Source organism: Nuphar pumila, chromosome 1 (genome assembly GCF_984573655.1).
Source record: "Nuphar pumila chromosome 1, dmNupPumi1.hap1.1, whole genome shotgun sequence".
Classification (NCBI taxonomy): domain Eukaryota; kingdom Viridiplantae; phylum Streptophyta; class Magnoliopsida; order Nymphaeales; family Nymphaeaceae; genus Nuphar; species Nuphar pumila.
The window spans coordinates 177,286,276-177,308,412 of NC_143249.1; the positions used below are offsets into that span (position 1 = coordinate 177,286,276).

Here is a 22,137-nt window from a genome sequence, read left to right on the forward strand (position 1 = left end):
AAAAGCCCGGTTCAGACCGGCCCGTGAACTTATCAGACCAGGCCTATATATATATATATGGCCAAGCCGGGCCAATGCCCATTGCCCGTGTCAGGCAGGGCCGAAGGACCAATCCAGGCCTAATTTATAGGCCCCGGCGGCCGGCCCATTGCCCACCTCTACTAAAAGGCCAAATAATGCATCATTTTTCAACTTTTTCCAAGCCAAACTCAATTTGCATTCAAAACTTCACAAATTAATTTTCCTGGGGTACAAATCCAGCAAAACCAAGATCAAATAAAGGAAAGTCAGATGCGAATGCCGGGGCATTCTTTTTGTTGGCACAAATTTAAACAGTGTCCAGACCCACCTGCCCTAAGCCTGGCTGCAAAAGGTGCAGCTTTAGTACTAAGACCGACAACTTAAGGCCTACCCAAAAGCATTCCAAAAGGCAAAAGAGAGAGGAGCAAACCCACTAACACGTGCAAGGATAATGATTACACATCCACACTTCCCTCCCAACACAAACAACAAATCCAAACAAACCCATCTAGCCTGAAAAAGAGAGAACAAACAACGTGATCCATTCCTTCTTCCCACCTCAGCACCAATATGGCATGCTCAATACAAATAGGTACTCAGACCATCTGCTATCCGTGCTCATACCACCCCTTTCTACTTTGTTCCTGTTCTTCCTTATGGAGCACAGAGAGTTGCAACTCCTACCAGATAAATATTCCACTAGTAAGAAATCAGAGTTTCCATCGCCAAGGTTATCTTGCATCTCTTTCCCTGGTAGCACCGCCGAATGCACCGACCTACCATCAACTGATCTGCAACTCTCAAGCAGTTCACAACCTGGGAACAGTTACAGCTCTTCAGCCAGATCAACTAGACAACATGCTTTCCTCCACCATGGTGGTGACCATGCATTTGAGAATGTTATCAAGGGATATGCAGAAGCGAGGAGCGACATAAGTTGCGCAGAAGCAATGAAACGACAAGCAGAGGAACAGCTGCGGCTTGCCACTGTGGAGAAGGCATATGCAGAGAGAGTGAGAGAATTGACGAAGCGGGAGATGGAGTTGGCAGAGTCTGAGTTTGCATGTGCAAGGCACATATGGGAGAAGGCAGCAGAAGAGATGAACAGGGCACAGAGGATGAAGGAGAAGGCAACTCGACATGTTGATTCCACCTGCATGGACGTTACTTGCCAAGCATGTCAGCAACAGTTTCGCCTATAGTCTTCAGATCACACAATAAAATTTCAAGACGACAGATGCAGCAGCAAAGATTAAGGAGTAATCTGAAGTTCATGTAATCCTCATGCGCACTTTAAACAATCGTGCAGGAACTAGAGGTTAATTTCTAGCCTTCCTGTCTTTTAGCTGTTTCATTAATTCACATGATGTTCCTAAAACTAGAAGGTCCCAAAAAGTCCCTCCTCTAATGACCATCCTGAATCAGCAAAAAGAGGCAGTTAAGTGTTCGACTGATGGTGATCACAGGAGATATGGACTCTTTTCTTCTTTCTTTACATTCATTGTTCAAACACTTGCTGCCTCAATGCAAGCAATCAAAAACGTGAATAAAGCACCATAGTCAGAGAAGTGTTTCTGCTTTCCCTTCAGAGCACTCAAAATGAACACCGGCTTTGATGGCTAAGCCAAAAAAGATCAGTTGGTTCTGAGATCATGAATTTTAAAGTTGCAAAATCTTGTATTGTTCGTAAAGATATAATCAGTAAACTTGTCTGATATTGATATTGATCCTTGACGCCTGAATATAATCCTTGTAACAGAGCTCATCTGTGCTAGAAAACTGTGAAGCAAGAACAGAAATATCTGCATTTTCTTCATCTATGAAAATTCGCGGTACTCCTGCAGAATTATAGACAAATAAAAAGGTTGAAATCATGACAAAGGAAAACAAAAGCATAAAATAAACTATACTGAAGACAGCATGTAGGAGGCCAGCTCATATCAGCTTGAATAAACATGGGTTCAATAATAAGAGTATCAAAAGCGATCTCTCCAAAAGATAGACATCACTATCCAGCTTGAGGTTGCTAATCATTTCAGCCACAAGGAACTTGATTTGTAAGATAACTATAAACTGTTTTTATGGGAGTGAATCCACAGCCTGGGACAATTCAAGATCATCTTTTGCATTGGGTACAGAAAACTGAATATCCTCATATCTTATTTTTATTTTAGATGCAATTTCTGTAATAGTATCCATGTCACAGGGACAAATGCTTTTTTGCATGTGATACATAATACGACACCATTTGGAAAATGACACCATGTATGACCCGATTCATGCAGGACACGGTCAAACCTCATGTCCAACATGGTCACACTGTGTCTAATAAAAAAAGTGTTTATTATTTTATAAATTTTATTTGAACAAGGCACCCCTCAAGTTTTGAACACAGAGACTAAACTCTCCCCTTCTCGTTAATACACAGGCATTTTCATTCCCCAAAAAACTGAAACTCTCTCTCTCTCTCTCTCTCTCACACACACACACACACATCCCGAAAACTGATTAGGCCTCTCTCCTCTCTTTAAATTTAAAAAAATAATAATAATAATGAAAAAATATACAGTTGCATTAAGCTTACATGTTATGGAATTTTAAATTATTTTTAAATGATATATTCAAGCTTATATGTTATACGTAAATTAAAATTATATCTATATACATACTTATATATAGACAAATGCATCCCTGTGCCCTAGTTTTTAAAGAATTAATGAATTCAATTCATTAGTTCATATTGCATCTGTTTCCATGTCCATATCCTTACAAGATAGAAATGTATTGATGTCTGAAGTCGCTGTCATGTAACAGAAAATAAAGTTAGCATAAAAGTCAACAAGTTCTTATCAAAGTGGATTCCTAATTGAGCGCAAATATTTTCCATGATAGAAACAAGAAAACAAACAGAACTCAACACCTCATCATTAAGAGTCAAATAATTCTCTAAGACTAACCATCAGTAGTTAAATTGCTTCAAAGTAATCCCTCAACCAGCATTTGCACGTTTTTTAATGCATAAACTTTAAGCAACATCTAAGCTAATCTTCCAACAATGTGAGTTAGTTGTGAAGCATATGCATTGACAAATAGCATGGGCCAGTTAAAGCTCAGGTCGAGCTTGTTTGCTTATAAAATGATCAGATCTTGTACTTTTAGACATAAGCTCAATAAGTTAAATGAGCCCAAGCTCAAACAATAGCGTGAGCTCATTTATTATGTACATATAAAGTATTATCTTTGTAACATGGGTACTTCTAACAGGCCCTCTTACCTATGTCACATGGATACGGATGCAGAAGTGGGATGTGATGCGGATACGCTTTGTACGATATAATAATTTTCAAAAATTAGGTATATATATATCTGCTCATATGCCTCACAAGGGCATTTTGGTCTTTTCACATGTAAATATGTTTTCCATTTTTCCTTTTTGTATTTTTATTCTTTATTTTTTCCTTTTTGTAAATATCCCAACGTAGCCGTTGGGTAGGCCCCAACAGTTCTATGGAGCCTCTTTCTTGTATATATAGGGTTGTCCCCCCTCCTCTTAAGTAACTCTTTTTCTTCAAGGGTTTTTCCCTAATATAAGTTGTATTCTTTATATGCATTTCATCCCTTAAGTGGCTTATTTCAATATTGCCTGTGTTGAGTGGCTCATTGAAGAATCGTATTGAATCGTGGCATGGTATCAGAGCCTAGATCGATTCTTTGGTGATATTTGGTGCTCCTTCAAGCGTATTTGATTGTTTGAGAAGATTGGGCCTTGCATTGGGAAGCATGTCAACCACTTATCTTGAAGATTTATCATTTCTTGGATGCATAGAAGGAGTGTTTTCTACTCTTTATTCTATTCTCTTGCCTTGTGTATTTTGGTTACCTGGCCGATAAGGAAGTTGTGATGGTAGTGCCAATAAAATTTAATGGAAAGAATTATAATTTATGGGCTAATGCCATCAAGAGGATCCTTATTGGAAAAGGTTTGTGAGAATACGTTGATGGTTCCGCAATTGAACCACAATTTACTCTCACAAAATCCATAAAAAAAATGATGGAACAATTAAAGAAGAGGTTCTTCAAGGAGATGAAAGAGAGAAGGCTCTTGTAAGCTATAAAAAAGACTTTGAAAAAATGGGAAATAGCTTATGCCAAAGTTTTTTCCCTATTCATAGGAAGTATGAGTGAAGATACTTGTGAGACTATTCTTGAGTTTAAGAGAGTCAATGAAGCATGGCTTTTCATCAAACAAACCTACACTCAATGTGATGCCGCCTTGTATACAAGAGCGACCATGAGGAACTGATGGTCGCTCTTGTATATCTGCAGTTCTATTAGCTCTGTTGGATTGATTTGTATCATCTTCAACTTCATTTGTACGTATGATTATTGGAGGTAATGGAGCTCTTGTTTGTGCATCTTTGGGTTTGAATTTGGAAATAGTGCTTGATTGTTGTGCACTATCATCCAAATCTCTCCAACGCATGTCCTCCAATCTCAACGTATTTTCTTCTACAATAAGAAGTTCTGGATTGATATCCCATTTTCGACTAGGACCTTCTTTGTAGCGATTGTTGCACCTTTTTATAACAAGAATATAAAATATGAATGGTAATAAATAATCAATGATAGAAAAAAAGAAAAAAAATGTCAAAACAAAAGTACAATATAATTTAATCATACATGTCAATCAATCGAAAATTGGAATGAATATACACTAAGGTATCAGCACGATCTTCATTGAGCCTATTTCTTTTAACATTGTGAATATAACTATAGGTGCTCCACACTCTTTCTGCAGAAGATGTACTAATAGGTTGAGATAAAACCTTAATGGCTAATGCTCTCAACTCAGGTGTATCACCACCATAAAAACGCCACTAATTAAGCACCGACATTGTAGGATTCAGTGCATATATTCTTGCTGCATTTCGGCTAAATCTTCCACTTATTGATGCAAAAGCCATAAGTTGTGACCTATAAAGTGTAGATAGCTTTTCATTTCTAACAGATATCACTTCAAGCGCGAGCATTGCACCGTCTAAGATATCATTATCCTTTTCTGCAAAAAAAAATGTTTAATAACTATAACAAGAAAATGCAAATAAAATAATAAAACAATTAAATCGTTAAACTTTAAACTTTAAACTTTATTAAATAAATAGAATAAAATTTTTACCAGGAGAAACTCGTTTGACCCCTCCTGCTGCTAGGATCTTGAGATACTCCGACTCGTAATATTTTGGAGTAAGCATGTGGGCTAGACTATAGAGAGGCACATTCATTCTATCACATCTATTTGAGACAATCTTATGAATCTTTTCATACAAATTTGGTTGCCCTTTTAGATTGTCTTTGATTTCCCCCAGCATGTTGTCCATGCCTTCATACACATCACCAATTATAGGGCCTTCATGATCACAAAATTTAATCATCTTATATATGGGTTTTGTAATCAATAATGCTAAACGTACAGAATCTCAATATTCTTCGTCAATAACAGTTGTTTCTGTTGTAACAGCCCTTTTTCATAGTTTCATCTGTGCATTACTGCTTTCACTCACTCCATGTATCTGAAATTACTATGAGCCTCAAGCTCTCCCTCACATCAAGCAAGCGCTTCAAAGTAGTATAATGTGAAGCAAACCTTGTTTTTGCAATCTTTATTAACTCTAATTTTTCATTGCTTTTAAAGATTGCTAGTGCCTTTGAATGATTTGTAATATACTTCACAATTTCTTTACTCTGCAAAAATGTTTCCCCCAACCAATGAAACTCATGTGCCAAATCCTTAAAGATCAAATTAAGTGTGTGCACAACACAAGGTGACCAAAAAATATAATTATACGTTTGTTTTAACTCTTCACCTGCTAACTTGCAATTTGTTGCATTGTCTGTAATCACTTGCACTACATTAGAAGGCCCCACAAGTCTAAATCCCGTCTTCAAAAAGTTGGCAATGTTTGCAGCTGACTGTTGCACATTAGAAAAATCGCGTGCATATAAAAACATAGAGCCAAAACAGTTTGAGGCAAGTATATTTATCAAGTGTTTGTTCTTGATATTTGTCCAACTATCTGAGACAATGGAAACTCCAAACTCCTCAAACTTTTCTCGAAATTCATTTAACTCTCTGTGAACACACACTTTCTCATTGTCAAGCAACGTTGTTCATGTTTTTTCATATGATGGGGGTTTATATCCAGGCACTTTACTAACTGCAGATATCATCTCTTCCCAATATGGTGATCGAAGCACATTGAAAGGTATGTCATTTGCACACAAAAATCTGATAATTTTGTGATTTACATCATCTCTTTCTACCTTTTTAAAGATATCACGAATATCAACTGTTTTTCGGCTTCCACTAGATGATGTAGTCATACTAATAGGCTTCTTCGGATTATCAATTTTTGATCTCCTCAACTCAAATGCACTTGATGAAACCTCCACTCTGCGAACTTGCCTCTTAATTTTTTTTGCCAATTCTGCATTTTTTGCAACTACAGGGCAAAAGGCAATCCCAACACTTTGTCCCTTTAAAGATCCCATGAGATGTGCAAAAACTCGAGTATATGACCCATGATAAATATTTTTGCAGTGCCTGCACATAAAAACCTGGGTTCCACCTTGCTTTCTTTGCCCACTCTTCTTTTGTTTCAATACATGACGCCATAGCACTGTTGTTTTATGCATGCTAGGTGGTTCATCATCTTGGTCATCTTCAGAATAGTAGTCATATTCTTCTTCATCTTCCTCATCGAAACAATTTTCATTTTTGTCCTCAAACTCATATGGACAATCAGAAGACCTCTTGGTCTTGCCCTTTCTTGCATTGTCCTTCCCAACACCACTAGACGATTCATGCTCCAAATTGTACAAAGAATCATCATCGTCATCATAATTATCGTGATCATAGCTTGTGATGGTCATTAATGAAGCAAAGAACAGGCAAATATACCTGCATCATAAAAGTATAGGAATCATTTTAGAACACTTTAAAAAAACTATTATTAACAGCAAAAGATGGAGAGTGGAATGCGAAAACAAAAGGAAAAAAAAGACTCAAAGTGAACCATGAACCCTCCTTACAATCGAATTCCCGTAAAATACTGTGGGGTTTACTAAACAACTTCAGTGTCAACGCACATAAACTAATCATGCTCATTTCTTATAATAATCCAGACAATATGTATCACACACAGTTTGGCAGTCACAATCTAAATTTCAAAACTATGAAACCAATCAGATTTCCTTTTTCTAATAGCATTAACACCTGTAATGAATACAGAGGAAAGCATCAAGCCTTAAAATTCAAGTTTAATCAAACTAAATCTCAAACAAACATGACAGTTGAAACTTGAAACACCACTGATTTAATTTAACCCAGGAAATCACAAATAGGTAGAAGCTTGATAAATCCAATCTAAAAAGAACTGCAGACTAGTTCTATTTATTCTTATCAGAATATGCCCATCAAATCAAATTTAACGAATCAATACATGAATCAGCCAAGAGTCCAAGACTCAATGCATATAGCAAAATTTGTGAATCAGCCAATTTTTTTTTTGAGATAAAATAAAAAATGGCTACAATTATTAATAAAAGACTATTTCATATGGACAAATCGAACTATTTGCTGCAGTCAGGGCTGGGCTACAAAAATGGATAAAAATCCATTTCATATGGAATCAGGGTTGGGCTAGGACTGGGCTTTTAAAAAATAAAAAATAAATAACTATTTCGGGAGGCTCTCGTAACAGTTATTTATTTATTTTTTTTAAAAGCCCAGCCCTAATTCCATATGAAATAGATTTTTATCCATTTTTGTAGCCCAGTCCTACCCAGCCCTGACTGCAGCAAATAGTTCGATTTGTCCATATGAAATAGATTTTTATTAATAATTGTAGCCATTTTTTATTTTATGTCAAAAAAAAATCGGGGACGCTGCCCCCGAACCCCCGACTCTCACACAAAAAAATTTTTTTTGCTACACCCCTGTTTGCGCCCCCCCCCCCCACACACACACACACATGAATCCTAGCTACGCCACTGCACTGAATCCCTACAACTTGCTACTCACGAAACAAACCATTCACAGAGGTATGAATATCACTATCACTTTGATGGATCAACAGTTTGAACACAAGAATGAATAGTGGATGAGACCTCGAGCGAATCGAAAGAGAGAGGTCGTCGAACGTCAGTGGAAGAGAGAGGAACATACCTGAACAGAGACATTGCCAACGTCGATCGAGGTCTTCGGATGTCAACAAAGGAGGAGGTCGTCGATCGTCAGAGGTCGTCGATCGTCAGAGGTCGCCGATCGTCGGAGGTAGCGGATCGTCGGAGGTCGCCGATCGTTGGAGGTCGCAGATCGTCGGAGGTCGCCGGTCGTCGGAGGTCGCAGATCGTCGGAGGTCGTTGGTCGTCGGTGGCCGAAAATGAGAGAGAGAGAGAGAGAGAGAGAGGAGTCGGGTGAAAAAGCAAAACCCTGAGCCTTCATTCTTAAGTTTTCACGATTTTTTTAAAATGTCTGTTTTGCCCTTATTCAGAAATTTTTTTTTAGTTTATTGTTTTTCACGTGTCAATTTCGTTTTGAAAAAGGGTAAAATTGGTATTTCGTAAATGTGTCCCCCTTTAAAGGGGGACGCGATTCCCTTTAAAGGGGGACGCGTTTCTTTTTTTACGTGTGCTTCCCTGTGCGTTTCGGAAGCGCCATGTTTCGCGCTTTCGAAGCGCGTCTCGGGGAAGCGCGCTTCCCCTTATGTATATGCGTTTCCAGTAACTCTGGTTGGACTAGAGTCCAACGTCTCTTTTGGAGAGCTCAAATCTCTCTTCCACTTTTTTGTATATATAGGGGTGAACCCCTTTAATGTAAATTACAATGCTTCTTAAGCATTTTGCGCATGAATAAAGTAATTATTTATTTTTCAAGTGTTCTTTCTTTTATACCCTTTCAAGGGTCATGCTTGTACTGTCTCCAATAGACACTTGTTTGTGAGTTATTTGTGCATTTGTGGAAGACCACCATTTCATTACATGGTATCAGAGCTACAGAATCCTTAGATCTTGAAGTGCTTCTACCTCGATTTTCGTGCCACATTTACAAAAAGTGTTTCATCACCTTGTTATTGGCTCAAACAGATTTGTTTGAAGAATGGCGGATTTGTGCTACAAAAAAAATGGTTTTGTATCCTCTCTCTTATTCCCTTGTCTACTCTTTTTCTTTTCTTCTTTTTTTTCTCTCTCTCTCTCCTCCTATCTATCCCTCTCTTACCCTTGTAAAAGATGGATGACAATGATAAGATCACCATTATTCCTATGAAGTTAAATGATACTAACTATGTAATGTGGGCTTCGATTATGAAGCACCACATTTGGGGAAAAGGTTTATGGATGGTTCCGATTCGGAACCTAAACTATTTTTTATCAAGAGTGATAAAAAGGTTCCTCTAACGGAGAAAGAGTAAGGCGTTATCCACTTATGAAAAGAAATGGAAAGAGTGGAGGATAGGGCATGCAAAAATTATGTCATGGCTCATCAATAGCGTAGACATTAAAAAATGCTCTAGTCTAGCTAAGTTTGAGCATGTCAATAAGGCTTGGGAATACCTCAAAACATGTATTCCCTTAAAGATATTGCACATGTGTGCAATTTACAAGACAAAGTTCGGACAATAACTCAAAAAGATAAAACTATTCGAGAATATTACAATGAGTTGTCCGAACTTTGAGAAGATTTGGTTTTTCTTGAGCCCAAATGGCATTGTGCTAAAGATATCGAGCTTCACCAAAAGCAACTCGATATGAAACATTTCTATCAATTTGTGAATGGTCTAAGGCCGGAGTTTGAATCCACCAAATCGGCCCTTTTACATCATGGAAAAATTTCTTCTATTGTTGATACTATAGAAGAGCTCACTATGGAGGAAAATAGACTTAGAAAAAGTACTCCAAAAGTTGATGATGACTCAGTTTTAGTTGTGTCTAGACCGGAGAATCATACTCGTACTTACAAGCCGCCTCATTTTGGAAGGCAAAACGGTGACTTTGATAAAAGAAAAGTCATTTGTCATCATTGTCATGAACCGGGGCACTATAGACCTCAATGTCCAAAGTTAAAAAGAAGAGAGAAAAAAGAGTTGCATCTGTTGAATCTGAGTCAAAAGATCAAGATGCACCTGTATATATGGCTCAATTGATGAAAATTCGTCAACCTCTTCTCAAAGGGGTATCCTCCTCAACTGGAGTAGCAGTTGCATCTTTCTCCGGTCCAGGTAACTTTCCTTGTCTTTTAGATTTTGGTGCTTCTTTTCACGTGACCGCAAATGTTAATAGTTTATCTAAATGTCTTAAAAATAACTCAAGTGTGTCAAAGGTTTTTACAGCCGATGGCACATCTCTTGAAGTAAAAGGAATAGAATGTTTTGAAAATCTTTAAAAATCCAAAAAAAAAATTATCCCAGAAGTTAGATATATCCCTAAACTTAATTTGAATCTCTTATCTGTCTCGCAAATATTGGACTATGGATGTAATATCTCATTCTCTTCTCATGGTTGTTCGGTACAAGATTGTCAATCAGGGAAGTTGATTTGAGAAGGGCATAGAGAATGAGGACTCTATTACATGAACTTTTTGGAATTACCCAAGAATGCATTTTGTTATAATGTTCAGAAATTAGAATTAGATTTATGGTACAAAAGACTTGGCCATCCTCACATGTCTAAAATTCAATATTTTTCAAGTTTGAAAAAAAATTGTAATTCTGAAATTTTTTCTTCTAAAGACTGCATTCTTGGCAAAATGAAAAGGTTACCATTTCTTAGTAGAACTTTTGTTTCTTCACGACTACTTGAGTTAATACATTCGGATGTTTGGGGCCCCGCACCAGTTATTTCCAAAGGTGGTTATACATATTATGTCATTTTTGTTGATGACTTTTCTAGACATACTTGGATTTATTTTCTTAAACATAAATCTGAAGTCTTTGCTAACTTCCAAATATTTCATAAAATGGTTAAAAATAAGTTTCAAAATGATATTTCTGTTTTTCGCACTGATTCAGGGGGAGAGTTTATGTCCAAAGAATTCAAAGGCTATCTCAATTTACATAGTATTACGCATCAAAGATCATGTCCACACACTCTACAACAGAATGGCCTAGCTGAACAGAAACATCGGCATATTATGGAAACTACTAGGACCTCGCTAATTGCAAATCAGGTTCCAAAAAGTTTTTGGGCTGAAGCGGTCCTAACTGCCACCTACCTCATCAATAGAATGCCATCTTCCTCATTAAAGAATACAACTCCAATAGAAAAACTTATTAATTTAACTCCAGATTATTCTAGATTAAGAGTCTTTGAATGTAAATGTTTTGTTTTCACCAACAAAAATGACAAACTCTCTCCTTATGCAATCTCATATGCCTTTTTAGGATATGTTGATAATAAAAAAGGCTACAGGTGTTTTGATTTTCAAAATGACAAATTATATGTGTCAAGAAATGTATCCTTTTTGGAAAAAGAAAGCTTCTTTGAATTTGAAAAATCCAAGGATGTCACTTAATACTCGTTTTTAATTGATCCAACTTCAAAATCCAATGAATGTGATTTTGGATGTGACCTTGACAATGATCAAAGTCCTATTGTTGTTGAAAATGATGATAATGAAGAGCAAATCCATAGGGATGTTAGTCTACAATATTCAAGACGTAGAGAGCAAAATCTTCCATGTGCATTACAAAAATACTCTGAAGTTCCACCCAGAAGAACCTCTAGAATCTCTAGACCTCTTAAAAAAATTGTGTCTTACGAATCTTTTTCACCCATGTATAGAGAAGTCATTACATTAATGCAATCATATGTTGAATCATCATCCAATTCTCAAGCCAAAAATTATATAGAATAGATAGAAGTCATGAAAATAGAATTGGATGCACTAGAAAAGGTCAACACTTGGATGATCCAAGATATCCCTCCAGGTAAGAAACCTTTAGGTTGTAGGTGGGTATACAAAGTCAAAACCAAAAGTGATGGGACCCTGAAAAGGTATAAGGCTCGTTTAGTGGCAAAAGGATATGCCTAAGAGTATGGCATCGATTATGAAGAAACATTTGCTCCTGTGGCCTGTATGACCACTGTTAGAACTTTAATAGCGTTGGCCTCTATTAGAACATGGCCTATATTTTAATTGGACGTCAAAAATATTTTCCTGAATGAGAATCTCGTTGAAGAAGTATACATGGAAGCCTCACCTGGTATTAGTATGCCTAAGGGTAAAGCTCTTCATCTAGAAAAAAAAATTTATGGTATGGTATGACCGATTTAGTCATGTTATGCTTGATATTGGTTTTCAACCTTGTTTAACTGACACTGTTTTGTTTGTTAAGAAATCTGATGCAGGCATCATTATTATTTTTCTCTATGTGGATGATATGATCATCACTGAAGGCCACAAACAGGGAGTTGCAAATATCAAATCTCTTCTTAAAACTCACTTTGAAATGACTGACTTAGGTTTATTAAGATATTTTTTAGGCATTGAAGTCGCTTATTCCCCTTGGGGGTATTTGATATCTCAATCTAATTTTGCTCTTGATATTGTTTTAAGATCTGGAATTACAGATGATAAGAAAGTGAACACTCCAGAAGTTGTCAATGTTAAAATGAAAATTGATGATGGAGAGCTTCTTGATGATCCTACTTCTTACAGACAGCTTATTGGAGCTCTTTCTTATCTTTCCATTACTAGGCCAAATATAGCTCATGTGGTTCATACAGCTAGTCAGTTTCAGCATGCTCCCACCTCTGTGCATATGGGAGCAGTTTTGCGGATTATTATATAGTTAAAATCCTCTCTTTCACGAGGACTCTTCTTGCCTGTTTCGTCTTCATTAAATTTAATTGCATATACTGATGCTAACTGGGGAGGTTATCCCAATAATAGGCACTCAACTACTGGTTTTTGTGTGTTCCTAGGTGAAGCCTTAATTTCGTGGAGGTGCAAGAAGCAGCAGAAGGTCTCTCTTTCCTCCACCGAAGTTGAATACAGAGTCATGGCAACCACCACTATGGAGGTTGTTTGGCTCAGACGATTGCTAGCGGATATGGGAGCTGAAGCAACGCAAGCTTCAAAGATTTGATGTGACAACAAAAGTGTGATCTACATTGCAAGCAACCGGACATTCTATGAGCGCACTAAATGCATTGAGATGAACTGTCACTATGTCAAATAGGAATACTTACATGGAACCATTGATCTGCCATATGTTACATCAGAATATCAATTAGCAGACTTCTTCACCAAGCCTCTCGCTGCTCTGAGATTTCACTCCCTCTTAGACAAACTTTCGCTCATTGTACCGTAAGTTTGAGGGGGAGTGTTAAAATGTAAATTGTAATACATATATATTATTTAATATTATTATTATATTTTTTTTATTGTTTTTTTTTCTATTTTTCTTTATTTTCTTTTTTAGCATATAGTTCAATAGGAACTAGATATTTGATCCTTGGAACTTGACTGTGCAAATAGTTGTTGGATTGTAGTCCAACAACTATAATAAGAGTCGTTGGACTAGAGTCTGTCTCTTTTGGAGAGCTCAAAATGAGCTCTCCTCTCTCTTCCACTTTTTTGTATATACATGGGTGAACCCCTTCAATGTAAATTACAATGCTTCTTAAGCATTTTGTGCATGAATAAAGTATTATTTATTTTTCAATTGTTCATCCTTTTATACCCTTTCAAGGGTCATGCTTGTAGTGTCTCCAATAGACACTTGCTTGTGAGTTATTCGTGCATTTGTTGAAGACCACCATTTCATTACAGTAGAGGTATCCTTCTCTATGGCCTTCCACAATCAGCTTCCCTGACTGACAATCCTGCACTCAACAACCATTTAATGAGTTACCATAATTATGGTCTAAGATTTGATAATAAAATAAGATATTAAAATTCAATTTGAGAATATATCTAATTTTTAGAATTGAAATCTTTTTTGAGTTTTGAAAATCTTTTTCAAAATTTTCTATTATTTAATTTCAAGAGATGTACCATCGACAATGAAAACATTAGGCACACTTGAGTTAGTATGATATTCGGATAAGATATCAATGTTTGGAGTCATATGAAACGATGTATCGAAATCAAGAAGCCAAGAAAACTTACTGGGGTTAGATAAGGACGAGACTGTGGCTCCCATTATAGAAGATGCTCCTTTAAGAAGAGGTTGAAGAGCTACTAATTATGACAAGGACTTAGCAACTTCAGTGGATGAATCTTGTGAGTTGTCCTTAATCTATTGTGGTGTCTCAACGATAGCCACTTTCTTGTCTTTCCTTCTTCTTAGCTTAGGACACATAGGCTTAATATGTCCCGGTTCATGGCAATAATGACAAATAATTTTTCTTTGTTGTCATACTCATTGTCTTGTTTCCAATAAAGTTTGTTGTCATATTCATTGCTTTATTTCCAATGAGGTGGTTTATATGTATGAGTGTAGTTACCCGACCTAGACACGGCCAAAACAGATTCTTCCTCATTCTTGGTTGTGTGATTCTTCAACTTATTTCCCTCCATGCTTAGCTCTTCTATAGTATCAACAATAGAGAGAACTTTTTCTCTATATAAAAGAGTTGACTTAGTGGTTTTAAATTTGGGTCTTAGCCCATTTATGAATTGATAGAAATGTTCCATATCAATGTCTTTGTCGGAGCTCAATGTCCTGAGGGCAATGCTACTTTAATTCAAGAAGAGTCAATTCTTCCCAAAGTTCGGATAATTCATTATAATATTCTCTAATACTTTTATTTTCTTGAGTCATAGTATGAACTTTGTCTTGCAAATTGCACACATGTATAATATCCTTAATGGAATACATTTTTTTGAAGTATTCTCAAGCATTATTGGCATGCTCATATTTTGTAAGAATTGAACATTTTTTAATATCTACACTATTAATGAGCCAATACATTATCTTGGCATGTCTCATTCTTCATCCTTTCCATTTTTTTTCATATTTGGATATAGCTTTGGTTCTTTCTCCATCTAAAAGAGTCACTTCCTTTCCATTCTCTTCTTTGGTGAGAATTAGAATAGGTTCCTAATCAGATCCATCAACTAACCCACATAATCTCTTGCCCCAAATGTGGTGCTTCATAATAGAAGGCCACATCACATAATTAGTATCATTAAGTTTGATAGGCACGGTGACACTTTCCTTTTCATCCATGATTACAAAAGAGAATAAGAACGTGAAATAAAGAGAGAGATAAAGAAAAGTGGCAAGAAAGAGAGAGAGAGAATGATCATGAACTCTTCGAATAAGATGAATCCAAAGGACCAAGTAAATCTCCAAGAGAGCAATATAGGATCACACGGTCACATAAATGCCAATCACCAAAAGAGCAATACATGATCATGCGAGCTCTGATACCATGTAATGAAATGAGTCTTCAAAACACAAATGTCCACCAATACGAACCCCAAATGGACATGTACAAAAGTGGGCCACAAAGAGCACACTCACAAAACCCACAATGGACACACACGAAGAAGACTCTCAAATATAAAAATAACATTTTATTGGATGTTCAAATATGCTTAAGAAGCATTACACAAAAGAGGGGATTCATTCCCTTTATATACACAAGAAAAAATGGCAAAATGGGCTCAAAGGAGAGCCCATTATAGCAGTTGGACCTAGTCCAACGGCTAGATTTCTATCCATTGGAACCTTTGGTTGACCAAGATACAAAGAAAAAAAAATAAAGGAAAGGAAAAAATAAGAAAATAAAAAAGGAAAAAAATATATAAGAGTTAATATATATATATATACAAACATACATATGTATATATGTATATATGTATACATATATATACATATTGCGATATGTATATACCAGAGTTATCGGAAGCGCCCCTACAATAGGGGAAGCGCGCTTCCCCGATACGCGTTTCAGAAGCGCGAAACGTCGCGCTTCCGAACACGTGGGGAAGTGTCCCCTTTTTTGGGAAGCACGCTTCCCGCTTTTTTCCATTTTATTTTTTTATTTTTTTTTTCTTCTTTTTTCGCTTCCGGTTCGCTTCCTAGGTCGCTTCCGAGACGGTTCGTGATTCCCTTCTAAGTAGTCCCACGCTTCCCGCTTCCTAATTTTTGAAAGTGCCTCGTTTCCCGCTCCCGCTTCCTCGACTGGCAACCATGGTATATACATATATATATATACAATATATACACTATATATGTACATTTTAACACATATGTTTGATCAGTTTGTTTTGTCAGGTATTTCTCAATTACAACTTTCTTATTTGATCTTGTTAGTTTTTGTGTATGAATGCATGGATCTATCATTGTTCGTTTACGAAACATGGAAGCTGCATCATCATTTCCGCACCTTCCTTTGTTGGTGTGTGGTGCTTATATTTCAAACCTTATATACAAGGTGAGCCCCTTTAAACTAGGCCAAACAACTCACCTAGGCCACAGAATCACCCAGCACTTTGACAAGTTAACAGGTCATTGAAATTAATGGTTGACAATATCTTTAACGAAGGATGTACAAACTTACAAATCCCCAACATTTTTTTCTCTTGGAATATATCCAAAGTTCTGCCCAAAAGAATAAAACATGAGCAAAAAGGAAAAAATAAATATAATGGCCATGAAGTTGGTAAATGACATGTATTCGCCTCCATCAAGTGAAGGAAAAACCTGCAACTGTTATAACAAAAACCCACAGGTTGAGCAATGACAGGGAAATAAGTCAACTAAGGAGAGTACCAGAACAACAATCACTTGTACTACAACAGATCAAGCAATAGCAACAAGTTGATGGAAAACCATTGAACATGTCCTCAATAAAACAACACAAGTTGAAGGAAAGCCACTGAATGCATCCTCAATAAGTTCAATGGGCATTATGAGCAACATGGGGTTTAAAGGGCTTTTGAAGGTACATAGCTTTGTCACATGGATACTCCATTTTGGCCCCCATATTGTGTCCTCTTATATAGTAGTCATATGGAAAACTTCATACAGATGGCCATATTCCTGTATCCGCACCTGTATCCATGTGACACAGGTACATAGTTTAGCATAAATTTTACCCTCCAGTTTAATATTAACAAACAAAGATTAGCTAGCTCTACTGTCACTTCTTGCTCGGGCAAAAGGATAGTGGATTGATTCCTAAGCCTATGAGTTCATGTTCCTTCCTCCTAAATATCTTCTCCTCTTTAATATTAACAACAAACAGGGAGTTGACAGCCACAAATAATACAACAATAGCATCTAATGATGATGGATAATCAGTATAACCAGATTATGAACTCCTGAAAGACTTACCTTTTTTTGTTAGAATGATCTGATGATAAGAAAATCATAGCTAAACCAGAGTTACCGGAAGCTTCTTAGATAGGTGGGAAGCTCGCTTCCTGGAAACTCATTTCGGAAGCGCGATACTCCTTGCTCCCGAAACTTGATGAAATCCTCGATTCCCCCACGCTTCTCCTATGCTTTTCACACGCTTCATCTATTCTTCTTATATGTTCTCTTACTCAACTTTTCATGTTTTTTATGTGTTTTCTCATTCTTGTCACTCACTTCCATGTGCTTTCTCTAAATTGGTAGTCATCATTTTTAGATTTCGTTAAAAATTTAATTATTACACTAAAAAATCATGAAATTTAATATTATTTATTTTTATTAGTGTTTCATTTTGATTCTCCTTCAATTCTTATATATATATATATATTATTCCTCGCTTCTCGCTTCCTATACATTTTAAAGTGCATCGCTTCTCGCTTTCGCTTCCTGAATCGTTTCCCGCTTCCGCTTCCTAGTCTGGCAACCTTGAGCTAAACTTATTTAATAGTTACATCAAAGTTGACAATAACATACTCTTCATGAATGCATATAAAAGGTCATTAATGCATAAGAACTATTTGAATAAGATAAAAGAATATATCAAATATAACCCCTAGAAGTAGATCCCTAGGTCATCAACTTTAAATTTTATCAACTGGAAAAATAGAGGGAGAGAGAACTAAACAGAGTACAGAACAATGGAAGAGATTGGAGTTCATTTAGCCTCATTCTGAACAATGGAAGAGATGGGAGTTCATTTAGCCTCAAGTCTATCAGTGTTTCAGTTGTTTGAAATAATAAATATTCATTGTAAATTGAGACACTTAGTCATACATTTTGATGCAATTTATTGTGCAACGATATGTTAAATTAAAATGACTCGTGACTTCGGTCACAACTGGAATTTTAATACATGTGACATAGTTTCTTTATGGGTTTGTTTATTCATAACGACATGCAGTAGATTCACAAATTGCAATCAAATGTTATCATGCATATGGATGAGCTGTGATGATTTATGACAGATGTTGCTCTCTATACTTTGTTCAAACTTGGTGATTAGTTTCCTTTTTTTTTTTTGCTTCGTCATGAGGAGTCAAAGAAAACATAATAAGTAAAATGATGCAACTTATGATGCAAGTGACTAGGTGCATGAGTAAAGGTAAAAACTTAGAAGCAACCTCAATCATGAAGATGGTGTCACTGGAAAGCAAAGCATAACCAACTTAAATGGCACATATTAAGCTACTATGCAAACGAAGGCAGCTAAATGATAAAATAATAAGCAATATAATTATTACTAGAAAAGCTAATTGGAAATCGTATGGCCAGATTGGATTTTGAATTTGCATGATATTTAAAAGTTACATTGCACAATAGCTTCAGATTACAAGTACATTTTCCACTATTTTTCAACTAAAAATCACAAGCTTATTTCAGCTAGTACTAACAAGGAAACTGCAACTCTATGCAAAAGTGCTCTGGATGATGCACATATAGCAGGCTTAGAATAAGGACACATGAGTAGAAAGAAAATGAGCAATGGAAAATTACTATACTAACCATGGAAGCATTCTCTTGCGGCTCCAGCCATAAGCACAACATCACCACTCCGAAGAAACATCGCAATTGGAGGGTGATCCCTATGGTTCCCACCCAGTAGAAAAACAGCTTTGCATCCTAGGCTGCAGTCACCATAGTTACCGGCCTATTTAAGTCCCCCACAGTAATTCATCTATGCAATAATAGAATAACAATGCTATCCAGGAAGCAATACCTGATGCTTACAATGGGCTTACTCCAATCTGCTTCCATGTCATCAACATGACCTCCAAGTGTATCATCTAATGACATAAGGCAAAAGCTTAGGCAACAAAGTCTACAGGATACTTTTTCAGACATAAAGAAAAGATAAAACATTAAGGACGAAAATAAGCATATCCAGTGACAGTTCCACACTAAACTGCCAAAGTATCTTTGAACTACACACATACCAGCACCATAATAATTAATGATTGCAGCTTCTGGGCGGAATTGACCTGCTGGCATGGCCGCCCTAGCTAGTCTCTTCGAAATTTCAGACAGCTTGTCGGGAATCATGCCATGCGGAAGAGAAACATCATAGCTCCGCTACATGTCAAAGTAGTTGAATAAAGATGATGTACGAACCAGTCAGTAATAGAAGGAACTGTTAGCAAAGGACGGGAAGATATTTTCAAGTAAAAAGGAAAAAAAAAAAAAGTAGAAGTGCATCAAAGGAAAACCAAACATATGTGAAATTAAAAAAAAAAAAAAAAGTGGCAGAAGCCACAGGACATAACCAGACCAAATCTGATTGAACAAATGGACAATGAAGATAACAAACTGACATTCACTTACCATGGTATTTTTGTTTATTTTCTTCATGAATAAAGTTCATAAATCTGGTAAAAGAATTCTATAAAGGATGCAAATTTACATGTTCACAACATCCACATATAAGACAAACAAAAAGCAAAGAGTGACAACTGACAACCATGTTCAGTCACCACAAGACATTATGTGATTTATGAGAGTGAAATTATGGCAGTTTATCCCTCTATATCCGATGTGATACTTATCTCCATTAACACAAGGAAGAAGACTGAAGAGCTATGAGAAGTCTATGTGAGTCTTGGTCCAGCAAAAGGTTGGGGGCGCAGCAGGGGAGAGGGGAATAGCTGGTTGAGTTATGTAGCACATAACCAAGAGCTTTTGGGTTCAATTCTTAACACTGTTAATACAACATTTTGTTTATTTAAAATGATCAGCTCTGGCTTGTCTTGGGCCCAGGATAATGAATGTTTATGTGAAAATGTCTTCAAAGAGACTGCACAAAAGCACTAAGTTCTCAAGGTGTGATGTGTGCACAAAGGCACAAGAAGAACACTTGGAACAAATGTGCACAAAGGCATAACACATACAAGAGATTACAAGTGCACAAAAGCATAAAATAATATAGAATCTTTATTGTAATAGAGAGAGCTTTTGCCAAAAAAGCTTAAGAAATACAAAGGGGATGAACCCCTATTTATACAAGTAGGAGGCCTTGGAGGGGCTCCACTCATATACGTTGAAGCCCCTCCAACGGTCACAAATGTGACCGTTGGAGGGGCCCAACATCTATGATGTGGGCCCCCCAAAGGTTGGAATAAATAAAAAATAAAAAAGGAAAAATAGAAAAAATAAAAGGCAAAAAAGAATTACAATCATATTTAAAAAGTGAATATGCGCAAAAAGTGAAATGACAGTTTTACCCTTATTGGGTATTTTATATATATATATATATAGTTTACATTTTAACCTCCCCCCTCAAACTTACAATGTGATGATCGAAAGTTTGCCAAAAAGAAAATTAAATCTAGGGGAACATAGTGCCTTAGTAAAGAAGTCAGCTAGTTGATATTCTGATGTGACATACGGGAGATCAATGACTTTCTTCAGGTATTCTTCTCTAACATAGTGGCAGTCCATCTCGATATGCTTTGTGCGTTCATGAAATGTATGATTCTTGGCAATATATATTACACTTTTGTTGTCACAACACAGCTTTGTAGGCCCTTGAACATGAACACCTATATCTTTTAGCAACCACCGAATCCAAACAATTTTCATGGTTGTAGTTGTCATAGCTCGGTACTCAGCCTTAGTAGAAGACAGAGACACCTTCTGTTGTTTCTTGCATCTCCAAGAAACCAATGATGCATCTAGAAAGACACAAAAACCAGTGATAGAGTGACGATTATTGGGGTCACCTCACCAATCAGAGTCAGTATAAGCAATTAAATTTAATTCAAAAGATGAAAATAGAAATACTCCCTTATTTATGATTCGCTTTACATATCTAACAATTCGAAGAATGACACTCATATGAATTATCGTAAGGGCATGCTGAAATTGACTTGCAACATGTACTACATGAGAGATATCTGGCCTGGTAATGCTAAGATACATCAATGATCCGACGAGTTGCCTGTAAAGAGTAGGATCTTCTAGAGGAATCTCATCATCAATCTTCATTCTTGTTCCTACTACTTCAGGAGTTTCACAGATTTTATCATCTGTAATGCCTGGCCTGTCAATGACCTCACAAACAAGTTTAGTTTGAGACAAAAAATAGCCCTTGCGAGAATAGGCAACTTCAATGCCTAAAAAATATGTCAGAAAACCTAAGTCCAACATTTTAAATTTTTCTGTTAATGCAAACTTGATACTCTTGATTCCTTTGGCATCATCCCCTGTGATCAATATATCGTCAACATATAATAATAAAATTACAATTCCTGCATCAGATTTCTTGACAAACAAAGCAGTGTCAGTATAACATGAAATAAATCTATTTTCTACCATTAAATTGTTAAATCGATCATACCAAACCTTGGGAGCTTGTTTCAAACCATAAAGAGTTTTTCGTAGGCGAAGAACTTTTTCCTTAGGCACATCCATACCAGGAGGAGCATTCATATAGACTTCTTCATTTAAATCTCCATTTAAAAATGTATTTTTAACATTCATTTGATATATGTTCTATTTTTTAAAAGAAGCAATTGTAATTAGGCACCTAACAGTAACCATTAGCGCAACAGGAGCAAAGGTTTCATCGTAATCTATATTATATTCTTGACTATACCCTTTGGCGACTAGAGGAACTTTATATCTTTCAAGTGACCCGTCACTCTTAGTTTTGACTTTGAAAACCCATCTACATCCTATTGTTTTCTTTCTTTTA

The 22,137-nt window shown here is 36.4% G+C and overlaps 2 protein-coding genes across 2 annotated transcripts in view; one reads left to right on the top strand and one right to left on the bottom strand.

Moving 5' to 3' along the window:
• Window positions 1–229: 229 nt before the first annotated feature.
• LOC149851403 (uncharacterized) lies at window positions 230–1,223 on the top strand. The gene has a single exon (XM_090014950.1). It carries the CDS (start codon window positions 597–599, stop codon window positions 1,221–1,223), a length of 627 nt encoding a protein of 208 aa, XP_089871076.1. The 5' UTR covers window positions 230–596.
• Window positions 1,224–1,287: 64 nt separating this feature from the next.
• LOC149851404 (DNA N(6)-methyladenine demethylase ALKBH1A-like) overlaps window positions 1,288–22,137 on the bottom strand; it is a 37,557-nt gene continuing 16,707 nt past the window's right edge. The window contains exons 4-7 of the mRNA XM_090014936.1: window positions 19,385–19,520; window positions 19,168–19,234; window positions 18,954–19,075; window positions 1,288–1,859 (exon numbers count right to left, since the gene is read on the bottom strand). Coding sequence (XP_089871062.1) covers window positions 1,720–1,859; window positions 18,954–19,075; window positions 19,168–19,234; window positions 19,385–19,520 — 465 coding nt within the window. The 3' untranslated portion in view covers window positions 1,288–1,719. The remainder of the gene's footprint in view (window positions 1,860–18,953; window positions 19,076–19,167; window positions 19,235–19,384; window positions 19,521–22,137) is intronic.

Bases quoted from the DNA above. Each gene is read 5' to 3' on its own strand.
- LOC149851403 (XM_090014950.1), top strand. From the start codon at position 597: ATGCTCAATACAAATAGGTACTCAGACCATCTGCTATCCGTGCTCATA.